Source organism: Polypterus senegalus, chromosome 5 (genome assembly GCF_016835505.1).
Source record: "Polypterus senegalus isolate Bchr_013 chromosome 5, ASM1683550v1, whole genome shotgun sequence".
Classification (NCBI taxonomy): domain Eukaryota; kingdom Metazoa; phylum Chordata; class Cladistia; order Polypteriformes; family Polypteridae; genus Polypterus; species Polypterus senegalus.
Window position 1 is genome coordinate 183,219,439 of NC_053158.1, and position 15,931 is coordinate 183,235,369.

Consider the following 15,931-nt stretch of genomic DNA (forward strand, 5'->3'; position numbering starts at 1 on the left):
GTCTCCCTTTATGGATAGGCTTTCTCTGAAAATGCTAGTTTGTGTTTTATTAATATTCTAAATTAATAACAAAAACTGAATTGTGGTATAAATGACAATCAGTACAACAGCATATGACTATAATTCAGTAGTTTATAATCTATGGGTCGTGTGTTGTCTGAATGTGGGCTGCACAATAATACAAAAAGTGGATAATGGTTGCACAAGTTTCGAGGAGTGTCTTGCGATGGATCGCCCACTGTGTGCTGTGCCGGTGGATAAGTAGATGGAGGTCGGTGACAGTTTTCCAAGGGGGACCCAATGTGATGACAGTTTCCAAGGGTATCCCATCAACCCCTGAAACCCTATTAATGATTACAGTAAAGAGTTTAAATTTAAAAAATACGAATTTAGTATGCTACATGAGGGACGCTATAAAAAGGAAAAAAATGGCACCTTCCTTAGAAGGGTCCTAATGTGGGGGGATTCCTCCTCCTAATCCATATAAGTATATAAAGGCCACATTCCTTTATGGCACCCAGCTCCCCATGACCCTGGTTAAATCACTTCACCTGCCAGTGCTGAAGGTGCAGAAACACAAAGGCAACTGTACCGTGTGACTTTTGGACTGCTCTGAATACAACTATAAGGTGAAAGAAATAAAGGTAATATAAATGGGTCATCCAAGTTACACCTGATCTCTTTATAGGATGAGGATGACCAGGAGAGATCAGAGCGATACCATCAAGAGTTGTTCAGTGACAGTCCTGGATCTCTAGCGTTTCATTCTGCTCGTATGAGAAATCAGCAGAAGGTATGTATTTTATAGGGGACAAATGATACACTCCCTGAAAGACAGGTTATCTTGCAGACTAATTCTAGACTTAAATACTCCCACAAACACCTTAAGACAAGCAACAAATGACAAAACAGGTGAATATTACAGGAAAAAGTAGAACTTAGCTTGACTTTTAATGGTTATTTACCTTGGAACATACAAGCAGTTGTAGAGACCAGGAGTCCATCACTGTCCTCATCGTCAGAACAAGTAAAACAGAAACAGGGGGACTTTCTTGTCCATTGCCAGCTTCTTCAGCTGAGGTGGAGAGAAACATCCAAAGGCTAAGTGGAATTTTCTCAATAACATTCCAATATTTAAACACTGAGACAAATAGTAGGAACAAGATGGAGTCTCTGTCCTTATCATCTTATTTAAATACTGTTTGTGTGAAATGTAAGCTATCAATGTAGATCTCATGTTTATTTTATTTTAATTCATGAGTTATCCATTTGGTCTGGTGTGATAATACATACCCTGTCCCTTCCTTCCTCAGCAGCCTTTTTCCCTTTGGATGGAGCCTCCCATTTTTATCGCTTCTTCTTGCTGTTGCTCGCTTATAGTTTGTGTTTTGTTGGGAAAATGCGCTTGTGGTCACCGCACTGGCTCCAGCCTAGTCTTGTCGGGGCTCTGGTTTCCTGACGTGCATGCAGATCTATTATAATTTTCCTCATTCATTGCCCCCCCTGAAGTTATTAGTCATTAGCATTACAACTAGAAGCCTCACTGATATGGTCCAAGCTGGTGCTAGAAAGCCCCAGACAGGCTGATGTTTCCAGTGTATTCATATTGGAAGACAGAATAAACCTAGAACACTAATTTTCTTATTTCTGGACTATTATACGGTAGTTTTATTATATTCTTTAATATTTTGGCCCATATGCATGTTTTGCTATTTTTTAATTTTTCTTCCTAATCCTAACAACTGGGCGAACACAATGATACATCGATTCACACAGTGGTCTTTTTATTAAGTTGGATGCTTAATCACGTTTATCCTATTAAGAATAAAATTCCCTCTTTCTTTTTCTCTGTTTAACCACAATATATTGTATGAGCCATTTAGGAATGACAAGACATATTTAAACATGGTGCCTCTACTTTCAGGGGCTCGCTCAATAGTATTTGGACAAACTAACAATTATAAATATGATGGTCACTTTTAATTTTGGTTGAAAATCCTTTACAGTCAATGACTTCTGGAAGTCTGAAGCGATGGTCATCTTCAAGTGCCAGGGATCCACCCTACTGATGCTTTCCCAGGCCTTTACTGCAGCCGTCTTCAGGTGCTGCTTGTTTGTTGGACTTTCTGCCATCAATTTTGTCTTCCGTAAGTGAAATGCATGTCCAGTTGGGTTGAGGTCAGTTGGTAGACTTGGCCATTGAAGAATAGTCCACTACTTTGCTTTGAAAAGCATTTTCTTTACTTTAGTGGTATGTTTTGGCTCATTGACCATCTGTACTGTAAAGTGTCAGCCTATCAGTTTTACAGCATTTGTCTGAATCTCAGCAGACAGGAGAGACACGCTGGACACTTCAGAAATCATCCTGCTACGTCTGCCAGCAGTCACATCATCAATCAACACCAGTGACCAACTTCCATTGGCAGTCACATATGCTCATGTCATTACACTGCTTCCACCATCTCTCACAGATGATGTGGTATTCATTGGGTCATGAGCCGTTTCTTGTCATCTCCATGCTCTTCTCTTTCCAACATTATATACTGATCTTCGTTTCTTTTATCTAAAGAAAGTTGTTCCAAAACTGGACAGGCTTTTAACAATGTTTTCTTACAAAGTCTAATCTGTCTTTCCTATACTTGGGGTTTACCAGTGGTTTGTACCTTGTGGGGAATTCTCTGTCTTTACTTTCATGAAGTCTTCTCTTGATTGAGGACTTTGGCAATGATGAATCTACCTCCCTGAGAATGTTCTTGGTTTGGCTAAAAGTTGTGAAGGGGTTCTTCTTCACCAAGAAGTCTGTGTTTTTCCAGACGTTGTAGTGTTGCTGAGCTCACCAGTGTGTTCCTTCTTTTTAAGAATGTACCAAATGGTTGATTTGACCACTCCTGCGTTTCTGCTCTTTCGGGTTTGTTTTGTTTTCTCAGCCTACTGATGGCCTGTTTTCACTTGCATGGACCTCATAATGAGAGCTCACATTGACAGCTTCCAAATGCAAATTCCAAACTTGGAGTCAATTCCAGACCTTTTACCTGCTTAATAGTTAATGAAATAATGAGGGGCCTGCTCCCACCTAGCTGTGGAACGTCTTGTCAATCAAATGTCCAAATACTTTTGAGGCCCTGGCTTTCATTCCTAAACAGTTCATGCGATATTTTTGGTAAACCCCCTTAAAGTAGAAAGTCTACACTTCAATCACATAATGATGGCTTTATTCAAATCCACAGTGGTGGTGGGGTATAGAGCCAAAATTATGAAAATTGTGCCACTGTTCAAATACCAGACTTCATATCAGACCAATATTGTTGTTCTGTTGCTCATATAGCTTAGCAGAAGCTGAATAGTTTTATATGCGTGCATAAATACAAGCTAAATGCTGCCATAAGTAAGAAAACCAGTTCTGCAAAATTAAATACAACTTTACCTTCCTAAGATGGTATACAAAACAAATCATACAACCATGTTGAATCGACACAGAATAAATTATGTCAGCAAATTTACATACGTGATTACGGTGCGTAAATCAAAAGAGAATACAATGCAATAAAACTCAGGTAGTGCCTACTGAAACTGGCACTGGATCAATGGAGGTGTGTACATTCAGATGAAAACATAAGCAAGCTTCTGAGGTTGCCAATATCAGGATATAAAGAGTCATTTAGTTCTTGCCAACTCCTAAAATTAGATAAATATTGCCTTGGGTGACAAAATCAATTTTTCTGGTTAGATTTTTTTTTCCCTTGCTGAGGAGTACACCATTGTTAATGATGTCCCAACACAAAACTGAAGATGATTGGAAATGGCCTTTTTTGCCTTCTTTTACAATGGGTGCAAAGTTATTTGAGTATATAGCACACATTCTTAGAGTAACACTTTGTGTTTATTTTTAGCAGTACTACAGGAATGCCACGGCTCAGGCACAGCCCCAAAGGAAAAAAGCTGGAACTGTCATCCCGTATATCAAGAACAAACCTCCGTCATTTTTAACAGCCAATTAAAACAAAGTTGTTGCTTTGTATTTTACTCCAGTCTACACGTTTAGATTTTGTTTTAAACAGGGGAACATTTTAATTGCATGAATTAACATTTCGTATTAAATACTATATTACTAAGAAAAGGGGGATTTATTTTATTGTCATACATAATTAAAAAATGTAACCATCTCCAACACTGACAAGCAAGCAAAGTATTGGTTATGGAAGACTGACAAACCTGGCTATCTGAAGAAGCTCAAAGCATGGCTTTATCAACATGGACTGCTGCCTAGAATGACTTGGCCAATGACAGTGTACAGTGGTAGGACTGGAGAAGACGATCAACAGGCACCAGTCCCTCCAAGCTTCACATTTATTGGCCGGAGCTTAAGATCTGTGGGATGCTGGTGTTGCTCTAAGCCATTATTTACGACAAACACTTCCAACAGTGGGGAACATCCAGCACAAGAGAAAAGAGGGCAGTTATGCAAGATGAGGTGAGGAGCATTGAGGAAGAGCAACAAGCCACCAAGTAAGGGCTGCAATGAGCCTGGACAACAATAATAATACATTTATATAGTACCTTTACCATACTGAAGGTGCTTGAGGATCTCATGGGCTGACCTATGGAGGATGGAACCATCTTGTATATCATTCTTCTTGTAGGTTGTGAACAATACCCTCCCAACCCCAGGGAATCTGCACGGGTGGGGTTGAAGGGAGGATCCACTATGCAAACTGTGTTTTGTGAGGGGGTGGAAGTATGGCTCTCATTCTCTCCGGTTGTTTGGAGAGTACTAATGCAGAGGAGAGAGGGGCGACGCCAAGACAAAGTCTTGCCAGGCCTTACAGACATTTTGGAGAGGGAAAGAAGGAAGAACAACCAACCCAATTCCAAAACATTAAGCACCGTCACCTTCTTCAAAGGATGAGCCAATCTTGCTGCTCCCAGCTCAATTCACCTTCTTCAAAGGATGAGCCAATCTTGCTGCTCCCAGCTCAATAAGGCAAAACCTGCTGTGTTCAGCCACAGAATGTGAGCCAAGAGTGTTGTTTCTATAGGACATTTTCATACAAACAATGTAGCTCAAAGTGCTTTACATGATGAAGAAAGAGAAAAGACAAAATAAATTGAACATAGACAGTTCCCTGAAGCAGTCCTTGTTGGTTAGCTTGAAACCAGATGTAGTCATATGGGCTGCTGGAGAAAAGAAGATCATCTTAGCAGAGCTGACACTACCTTGGAAGGAAATGCAGCAAGTACCAAGAATTAGTGCACAACTACAAAGGTAATGGCTGGCAGACATGGCTATTCATGGTGGAAGTGGGGTGCAGGGGATTCCCTGCCCAGTCAGTGTAGGACCCTCAGGACTTAGAGGTGCAGAAAAAGGAACATGAGGGAGGCAGCAGCGAAGGCTTTTTATTCGCTATGGTTTAGCAGGGGAGCAGGCCTGCTGGGAACCAGTAGCTGAGGGGCACTGATTCAGCCACCACTGCTGACCTGCCAGTTAGAGGGTATTAACAGCTAAGGTTCAAACCACCTGAAGAAAGCTGCATATCACCCAATAACATCCACCTGTGGCCAAAGCTGAAGTCCTCAAAAGATGATTGGGGTTGACTGCACCAGGCAGCGTATCATCTTCACCCCTTATCTTATAGAGAAGTACATCTTTAAAGGTTACACATAGCCACTACATTAAGGACATATACAGTGTTCAATCTATAAATGTTTATTTCAGTCCTGCTCCAGGATTTAACTTGGCCTCTTGAAAAGGTGAATCATATTTGCTACTCTGCAGCCTGGTACAGGGATCTGAAGGATCTTCTGCTTAAAGGCCTTAACCATCTTCCAGAGTCTTCATCAGCCCTTGTGCCGACCATACCTTGAAGCAGCGATGTTATTAGCAGATGAACGGGCCACATTCCCATGTCCGAGCTTTCTCTACAGGTACATCACACTATTGTGACTCATTTAGGAGGTGTAGAGTAGAAGGGAGGAGTGACAGGAGACGGCTCAATGGCTGTAGTTTCCTATTCCTGTTTTTGGCCACTTGCATGTATTTTGCCTCGGCATAAGTGGTTTGAATGGACAAAAAAACAAATTGATAACTGAATTGTAATATTTTAATCAAAGACAATCAATTTCATTTCTAAATATGGTGCGACACCCTTTGTTTAAAGCAATCATGAGTATTGAGATTGCCAGTGTGAATCCGTAACATTAGGAGAACATTAGTTCAACATTAAAAAAACAAAGTTAGGCAACAGACATCATCTTTATCAGCTTCTCAGTAGTTAGAATGGCGATTTGTCTACCTTTGCTTTTTTTCAATGTGGAACTAATTTTTCCTGTTTTTGTACTGTCATTCAGTCAGCTTATGAATACAAGAAGCACACAATCGTCTTCACTTAATGAAAGTGCTGAACCCATTCTCATATATCTGCCATTGAACTGCAAACCCCACATATTGCTGGCTTTTTAGCTCCTAACGATATGTAGGTAAAGTAAAATTCTTGCTGTTCCTTATGTGTATTCCTTATTCTTTTATTTTGTTTCCCATTTAATGGGTGTGAATTCCTAAAGTTATCCCAATTTTATTTCTGGTGGTGAACTGGCTGCCTGTGACCTTCAGACAAACATTTAAAAAAGCATTTCTAGTGCCTAATAATTCTGACACTTGAGTTTGTACATAATATAAATAGTCAAGACTGAGGCTATGACATGCTCATTTCTTATTCCTCCCCAATGAAAATATGAAAAACCATAGCAGGACAGGGGAGAGCCATACCAGCCCAAAACAAAAAGATGTCTCCAGTGCTGCTTTGACACTTAAATATGGCACCCTTTGTGCTACGATTGAAGAGTATGCAACCGAAAAATGCACACCCACCAGACAGCGGAGATATAAATCAGGCGATTGCAGTACTACCGGGGTGTGGGCTGGCGTGTCACACTGAGACCCTCGAAGGCCGCAGTTGTTGCAGGTTTTCATCCCAGCCACATGTGCTAATTTTCTTTGAGTTATAACTGACATACTTAATTATTTTATGTTCTTAACCGGTAGCCAAACAATATAATGAGCAGTGGTGACTGACAAAATTGGTTGCTACTCTGATGAATTTGCTGGGTTCACTGGTGTCCTTGGTTGGAATTTTTCCCTGAACATTTACCATGTGGCCACCTTAAGCAGTTTTTTCCTAGTGCCCCATAATGTTTTGCGAGACTTGGGTCTCTTCAACGAGCTGTAGCAGCCATACCTGATCAGTGTTGTTCAAGCACAGGACTCTCACATGTGAATAATGTGAGCAAACTCCAACTCAGACTTTATTTGTGCAATCTGCAGCATCATTTGTTGGGCATGGATTGTGATGGACAGCAGAGATGGACTGACATCCTAGCCAGGATGAACCCTGTACTCTTATCTGGCAGGGAGGTCAGTGTAATGGATGGACGGACAGACAGACAGACGGGTGTGCCTTGCAGTGCTGTGGGGCAGCCCTGTTGGGTACCATGGGCACCAACAACAGGAACTACTGGGGAGGGCTGTGCTTACTTTCAGAGGCTGGGAGAGCTTCCTCCTCAACTCCAGCAGTATTCCTGGGTCTGGCATAAAAGGGGCCACCCCTGTGCACTGAGCAGTCAGAGTCGGGTGGAGGTGCATGAGACTGAATGGGAAGTGTAGAAGGAGAAATCTCTTGCTTGTTGTGCGGTCTAAAAAGAAGGAAACTGAAATCCTGTGGAGGTATTGTTTGAAATAAATCCCTTGTATTTGAACCCAGGACTGTGTTGTGTAGTTGTGTCTGGGGGTTTGGGGCACTGCAACACCCCCTACAGGCCACAAGATTCATTGTATATTATGACTTCACTGTTGGATCAAGCATGTCATGCTCCTCACATTGTAGCACAGATCAGGCAGTGACGAGAAGAGACCAAGAAACACAGTATATGATGCTGATCCCTTTCAGGTTTCTGTTACACACAATGAAAATTTATGTTGATGAAAAAAAAAATTAAAGGCTTTTGGCTCATTTTTCTGGGGGTAAACATAACGCTAAGGAGACCAATGTTCTCATAAACTTTGACAACTGTAAAGCTTGTTTCACATTATCTGATATCAAGGACATTCCTAGAAAAAAAAATCTGACTTATTACATGTTTTATAAAAAAAATAAATTAAAATGAAATTAAGATTTATTTACTACACGTCACATATTAAAAGTGCATTTTCATCACAGGATTCATTTAAAACTAAATAAGAGGGAATGTAGCGGACGAGCCTTTAAAGAATCTGCAGACACACTCAGGGAGGTGACAGCAAAGCACACGCCACACAAGACAAACACAAACAAGGTACAGCGCCCCCTGTGTGCCGCACCAAAACGTCAAGAACGAGCAGAGAAGTTTGGAAGAAATACAAAGATAAAGACAGAAGTGAAAGGTGTTTGTAAAATGAAAAGTAAACTTTATTATTCCTGAACCACAAAATAGACTTCTTTGGTTGTACAAATTTCACTAGTTACAGTCTTGATTGAGCTAACACTACCCCGCTCCAAGTAAAAATCCCCACCAGAATTCAAAGGAAAATGAGGGGGAAAATGCAAAGTATAATTTGCTGTGGGGGAAAAAAAAAAGAACATAGTGATCAGCGTAGCAACTCCCAGGTACCAGGAAAATTCTAGTGTGTTGTCAAATTTCTTCACAGATTTTTGCCCAAACTGAAAAAAAAATCAGCACAGAAAGGAACAAAAAATAAAAGTCTGTCAGTTCAAAGTAACAGCGCAGTACTTACTTTTTCCAAAACTGTATTTGTCCACTATAAAATGAATGGATTTAAAAAAATCTGAATGTCTTTGCCAGTCCTACAACCAAGATTAAAGAAACAAATCTATCAAATCAGGGGAGAATTACAAAGTACTTTTCAAGTCTAATTTTATCTCTACAAAAAGCTTTCAATAACCGTGCCAATGTACATGCAGTGCACACTGGCCACAAGGCTGGCATCACTCTGATGCAGGTTGGCTCAGTTCTGACTTTTTAATTTTTTTTTTGTTTTTTTTAATAACTGTACATTATTCACACTACCTGAAGGGAACTCAACAGCTTCTGAACGTCTGCTACCTTCAAATGCCAGCACTTCTAAGCACAGGTGTGGTGCTGGGGCTTCTTTTATTCGCAGTTTCTAAATGTTTCTTTTTAAATGCATGTGGAGCTTGAACTAATTGGATGTAAAAGACATTTTTAAATTACCAATATTAAACGAGAGCTGCAAAAGGTAGTCTGTTCACAAAGAATGGTGCCACCCTTGAAGTTACACTATAAACAATGTTGGAAGGCAAGAAATAAAAACTTTGGAAGTCACCATTTCCAGATGAACATGTCCAAATTCTAAAACGTTAGACATTTCTTCCAGATGGTCCATGCAAGTCTGTGTCCGACTCTCCAAAGTATACAAAGCTTTTGCTGTTTTTATTGCTGCAGTTAAAAGGCCACGATTGTTCATCCGAGTGCATGGCAGTAATATTCCAGTAGCCCAATCGCAGTTTCTTTCACGTACTGTCAGCTTTATAAACGCTAACTGGGCACCAGTTTGGTTGGGTTTGGAATATTTTACCATGAACGTTCAAGTGCTGGGCTGCCATTAAACAATAAAAATAACGTAAAAAAAGTTCCCGCTTGGCCTTCAGGTCTTTATTACACCTTACTAAAACAACTTTGCGCTGTATACAAGAAAAGCAATAAAACCCCAAACCAAGCAGTTATATTAAAAAATGTACAATTGCCAATGTATCTAGAATAATAAATTACATTAAAAGAATTAAAGTGTTAAAATCAGCAGAAAAAGGCTACTGGCAATAAAGAGGCCAAATGAGTAGCTGTAGTGCAGTGAAGGTAGCAGAGGCTGTCTTACCCAACATTAAAGGGTCCGAGTTGAATTTATATTTACATATTCCGCTTACCCAGACCAAGCTAGTTTCATACGCCTTCCCAGCTGAGGCAATTTTACAACCAAATTAAAAACGAAAAAATAAAATGTACAAATTAAAACACATCTAGCATTTTTGGAGTAAAATTTAAAAAAGTGAAAAATGAAACAGTCAAAAAGAGAATTAGTCCATGTCAAAGAATTCAGCGTCTCGAACACAAACTGAACGTTCGATTTACAGTCTGGTATACAGAGCCTAGCATCTACATCCTCTTTCGGTTAAGGTTAGCAGCCCAAGTCCATGCACTATTTTTTTTTTGGCAGATGTCCAGCCCAAAAGATAAAGGACACCATTTGGAGGCAAGACGTTACTTTTTTGTTTCGTTTTTCTCGTGCGAGTGCGCTTATGATACAGCTGGATTACGTGGGGACAGCCGTCTCCAAGCTTCGTCGGCTGTGCCGTAGTTTGCGTTTGTTGCTGTAGAGGGCCATTTCTTCCAAAGCAGAGGTGGCAGGTAAAGGAATGTGACCGTCAATCTCCTTCTCTCTAGGGGTCACTGTAAATAAAGGGCACATAATATATATGAATTTAAATAAACCTTTTACCACCCCCCACATACGCATTCCAAGTAAATACTACAGCCTGTCAAAAACAAAATTTTACAGTGATTGCTGTGAGAATGTCCATCTGCCCACTATTTTTCCAATTACTGTTAAGTTAGCGCGAAATGTTTATAACAGAAATCAATGTCCCAGACGAGCACTTTAGGAACCAATGCCAAATCAATATGTCATGTACAATGTCAACTCAGTAAAATAAACATAGCAAAATGATTATGTTAATCCATGGACGATACACGCTAATAAAGAATATATTCTCCATATACACTTGCAAAGCCTTTGGGTTGTGTTAAAAAACCTTGCTGGCAAAAAGTTGCATGTTGATTAGCACATGCGAGTAAGAGTTTCACTGCAGTTCGTACATTACATGTGACAATAGTGACCCTGTGAGAACCTATGAATGACACACATTAGGCCCTTCTAGCTGTGGAGCTCTGATAAACAGCCAATCGAACTGCATGTTTAGAAAAGATGATTTACACAGTGAAACTCCGAAGCACTGAGAATACTGAGAAGATCAGGCTATGGCACACCCACTCGATAGTTCTAGCAATACAACGACATGCTGCACAAGGAACAACTACACAGTCCAAGTGTCTTCATTTTAAAGATTTTAGTGTAATTCAAAGCAAATAGTTCACATAAAATAAGGAAGAATGTTGATAATACAGGCAAAACAAGAGGAAACTTCTAGTTTGTTATTCCACTGAAGGCTTACATATCTAGGTTATATTTCTTAAGGTTTTTACAGATTTCTCATTTACCGTATATACAGGTACATACCATCAGTAAACCCTATACCATTAATGCCTGTCTGACTAACAGTTCATGTTCCTCTCTAGCTGTCTAACTTCAGTCTAAGAGCTATACTATATACTATACTATTGTCACAAAGAGTTGACATTACTTTTAACTTATAGGGTGTGTAACAGAATCTTACATAAGCTATGTTAAAGTACCAACACTAAGGCAATTTTATCATTAACTTTAAGTTTTGATCTCTTATAGTCACCATTACTCTTGAGTAAGATAAGCCAACCATGACCCAAAACTTTACCAAAGCGTAAGGATATTTTATGACAACAATGTGTGAGGTGTACCTTAAAATGGGCAAATTGTGAAAGAAACAAATGACTGCGCATGTTTAATAACATGTCACTAGGGGCATCAAATGAAAAACACTACAAAGGACAATTACAACAAGCAAGCACAAAGCTTTAACTTTGCACTCTTATCAATCAATCAACATTTATTTATATAGCACATTTTCATACAAAAAAATGTAGCTTAAAGTGCTTTACAAAATGAATAGAAAAAGTCCTCTTCCTGCCTTCATGATCATTCTGTCCTCCACTGCGATAACAGTGACAATAGAGTATGGGGACATGGCTTGGCAGTATAAGGGGGCAGATCATTAGAGGTATTCAATTGAAATCCATGTTAGTTATGACAAGTTCCTTGTACAGAATATCCCAGGCCAAACAAACAGTGGTCTGCCTCCTCCGCAATCACATTACAAAGGGGGTGAAGTAGTGCCACAACACCATACCTATACAAGACGCTTTTAACCTGTATTCCACTTCTTTATCTTTATCCAGTTTAGGTTAGGGGATCTGAGCCTTGCGGCAATGCATGGGTACACTTTTTTCCATCATAATATTTTTATTTTACAAGGATCGCTAAATCTATCCAAATTACTACATGATCACCTAACTATTTGAGCACTATCCTACTATTATCTCCTCAGTACTACCATCCTGAATCAACCAATGATTTTAATTAATCTTATAAAACGTTTTAATTAGGCTGTTCTACTGAACCATTGCCTACCCATCACTTTAAACTATTTTAAAAACAATCATTATTAATTCCATCACATAGTACTTTATGGATATTCACCAGAACAGTACACTAAAGCTAAAAATCAGATCATGTGCAATTTTATTTGATTAGGGATTTATTTTTCTTAAAGCCGACCATAAATGTTCATAATTCCCACCTCTGTATAATTGTCCCAAGCCATATTTAATTTATAAAAAAACTTTTTCTATCCTCCTCTTTCTTAAACTAAACACAAAACCTATAAATCATCTCTCACCTAAAGGCCCATCTAATTTTACTGCCCACTTTACTAATTTAGGGTACAATGATACTTTAAGTTCATATTTATTAGTAAATTAACATGATGCACTCCAGTGGGGATGGTGTTTTTCCATGGAGGTATTATTTACTTAAAAAAATGCACATTTATAGATGTTTAACGCTGGCAAAAAGTGTTCCCAAAAACACAGAAATGTCAGTAAAATAACCACACTATCAATATTTACAAAAGTTTAAGATGCTGAATGACCTGACTTTTAGTATCTGCAGAGAATTTGCTGTTCTGTAAGAGTTCATTACTCTGGGACACCGACTACCATTATAAAGACTTCAGGTGTAAATTACTGAATAATGAAAACCAAACAAGAGGAGAAGAAGGTTACTCCCTTAGAAACAATTTTTCGCTTTGCCAGGAATTTGCTGCAGCTGGTTAATAACCATTTATCCTGTTGCTGTCTCAGGTAGTGCATGTGAAACTTCATCGACAGTACCTGACATTACACACGGTGAATTCATGTATGAATGCCTCCTAAAATGTGATCAGATTTTCTTCCAGAATACATTAATAGACAATGGCTGGATAATTAAACAAAGAGCAAGCTCACAACTATACAGTGGAATAATTGCATTTAACATACTGGGGGTCCTGTTTAGAATGGAAAAAACTTAGGTTGGGTAATGGGTGGAACCTTCCTAACTCTATCAAGAGCCTCTTGTTTCTTCAAGATCAGACCTGCACAGACCTTTGGTGAGATTTTCCTCATTCCCCTGCAAAGAACTGTTTTGGTTCTCAAATGGCTTGCTTTAGCATTTCCAACACTGAAGTGAGGATTCTCGGCTGGCTGTTCTAACATTTGTTCTAGCCACCTCATCATTGAAATAATTTAAGCTTGAATCACAGAGCAGTGCAAGCTGCAATTTCCTAATGCAAATTCTTTGTCCCTACAATGCCTGTAACAAGTCCAGGTCTCAAGGCAGGAAAGCAGGCTGACCTTATGAAGCTTCACCAGTGGGATGCATTGTTGGTGCTGTCCAGTGTGTTTGTTTCTTCACATCGGAAAGTTCAGGTCTTGCCTTTTCTTAGAAGACTGCATTCATGTAATGTGAGTAATAACATCCTTCACATCATCTATAACTCTGTGATGACCAGTGTGATTTTCTACACTGTGGTGTGCTGGGCTAGTACTTCATTTCAAGATCGGCCCACCACATCAACAAATTGATTAAAGAGGCAGGCACTGTTATGACATGCAGTCTCAAACTACTGGAAGTAGTAGCAAAGGAGAGAATGGAGAGAACTCGGATGACCATTACGAACAGTTCTGCACATCGTCTCTCTTGAGACAAAACACTGAGTACTGTCAGCCCACGAATTATACAGCAGGAGTGCATCAAGAAACACTACTGGGGCTCCTTTACTCCAATGGCGATACACTAACACACTTCACTTTGACTGTGCTTTTATATCTCTAACCAAGTCATAAGTTTTCTTCTTTTTTTGCAATTCTTTTGTTGTAATATTTTTAGGTTCTATAAAAAGCTACATTTTCCCCCGGGACAAATAATTTTCATACATCCTAATTAATTAACTGTTTCTCTGTCCAAAGGGTATTGCTCCAGTGGCGTTGTGAACATCCAGGCGGTCTTTAGCAAACTTCAGACAAGAAGCATCTTGCTCAAGCCCCAGAAAGCTATAATTTTCTGTGTAATAAGAGCCCATTCACGCTGCCCACTTGTTGATCTTTAAAACAGCCTGCAGATCCTTAGCTGTCATCTCACAGTCCTTTGTCATCTACTTGAGTGTGGTATTGTACTCTTACATGAACTCTCACTCCTAGGACCAGCAGCCAGGATACTGAATGTCTCCAATTTGTCTCCTTAACTATGGAGTGATGGCAGCCCTGGTCTTTGGAAATGCTTTGCAAGCCCTTATAGTTCTGTGAGCTTCAACAACCCTTGCTTTGAGGTCCTGTGAAAGCTTTTTTATTTTGCACTTTGACAGTTCTCTGCTGTGAAGAGGCAGGTCATCTCTACACACACTTATCTTATCCAGTGATCCTCTTTATAGCAGGTTCACATCCTGAATATTTAAATGCAATGTACAGCTATGTATGAGGTTTACTCAAAATGTCTTTATCGATCAGACTTGCATGATTATCAGATTACATTTTAGGGGCTACTTATTCAGGAATATTGAAAATTCCAAGGGTTAAAGAAACTTTGTCTCAGTCATGCTTTACACATACATGTATTCATATAAATGGAAATTAGACTGACATGGACTATGCCATCCGTAACTTCACTTAGTGATGAAATGAATGCATCTCTCTCTTAAAAATAAAAACCTGCTTTACGTTCTTGAAGACAGCTGCAAGCTTCTTAGCCAAACTTTAAATGACATTTGAACTAAAACCCCAGTAAGATACATATAAAGCAGTTTTATGCCCCACTGCATGCTTAAAGTGCCTGTGCACTAAGGATTTTCATTACTTAAAACATTTTGTACATTGCTTTAAAAATGATATACAACTGAAATAATTTCAAGACATTTTAATGATATTATGTATACAATGCAATGATTTAAAAATGACATTGAATTACGGCATAAAAAGCGTTGCACACCAGTTACCTATCTGCCATTGCATGCACTGGTTTACTGTACCTCAAGCTGCAGTTACAGAATAAAAAGCACACACTTCTCAGTTTAAGTAATCATCTTCATTTGCATCACTGAGCAAGAAGACACTAAAGCCAGTTTGAGAAATGTGAACCTGTTTTAATGTTAAAACTAACTAATGACATTTCAATCATGCCACCAATCTATTCAAAATGGTTAGAGAAATCAAAGATTATCAACATCCTAGGAAATGAGTCAAACTTGCACGTTCATTCTGTGTTTCAAAATTTAAGTAAGCATATGGTGTTGCTACTTTTTCCATTCGCAGTAAACTTGGCATAAATTGAGACTACTGTGAAGTCGAGCTCTCTCTATAATTAAGCTCTTTCCCCTACTTAGAGAGTATGGTGCATTGCTGAAAAGGAACATTTGACTGTTCATTAATTCACAAATAATAATCTTTGAATTTACTCATTTCTTTAAATGGAATGTTATATTTTAAAATCAAACGATACTTCATGTGTCTTTCCTAGGTAGTTGACTGAAAGTGATCATTTATTTGCAGAAGAGAAGATTAGTAAACAGTGAAAAAACAAGCTGCAAAGTATGGCTTCATATATATATAGTGTCCTCCAAAAATACTGACACAATGAATTTAAAACGAATACTTTTGATGTTATCACAAGCAATCTAAA

The 15,931-nt window shown here is 39.0% G+C and overlaps 2 protein-coding genes across 20 annotated transcripts in view; one reads left to right on the forward strand and one right to left on the reverse strand.

The window, feature by feature from the left end:
* kif9 (kinesin family member 9) overlaps positions 1-4,884 on the forward strand; it is a 49,588-nt gene extending 44,704 nt beyond the window's left edge. The window contains exons 20-21 of one of the 2 annotated variants that reach the window (XM_039753708.1): positions 689-793; positions 3,891-4,884. In XM_039753708.1, coding sequence (XP_039609642.1) covers positions 689-793; positions 3,891-3,998 — 213 coding nt within the window. In that variant the 3' untranslated portion in view covers positions 3,999-4,884. The remainder of the gene's footprint in view (positions 1-688; positions 794-3,890) is intronic. The other variant, XM_039753709.1, reaches the window with a different exon arrangement.
* A 3,523-nt stretch (positions 4,885-8,407) lies between these two features.
* The window catches only part of scrib (scribble planar cell polarity protein), a 281,005-nt gene continuing 273,481 nt past the window's right edge, over positions 8,408-15,931 (reverse strand). For 16 of the 18 annotated variants that reach the window (XM_039753714.1, XM_039753729.1, XM_039753727.1 and 13 more), the window contains one exon: positions 8,408-10,455. In XM_039753714.1, coding sequence (XP_039609648.1) covers positions 10,319-10,455 — 137 coding nt within the window. In that variant the 3' untranslated portion in view covers positions 8,408-10,318. The remainder of the gene's footprint in view (positions 10,456-15,931) is intronic. The other 2 variants (XM_039753722.1, XM_039753719.1) reach the window with 1 other exon arrangement.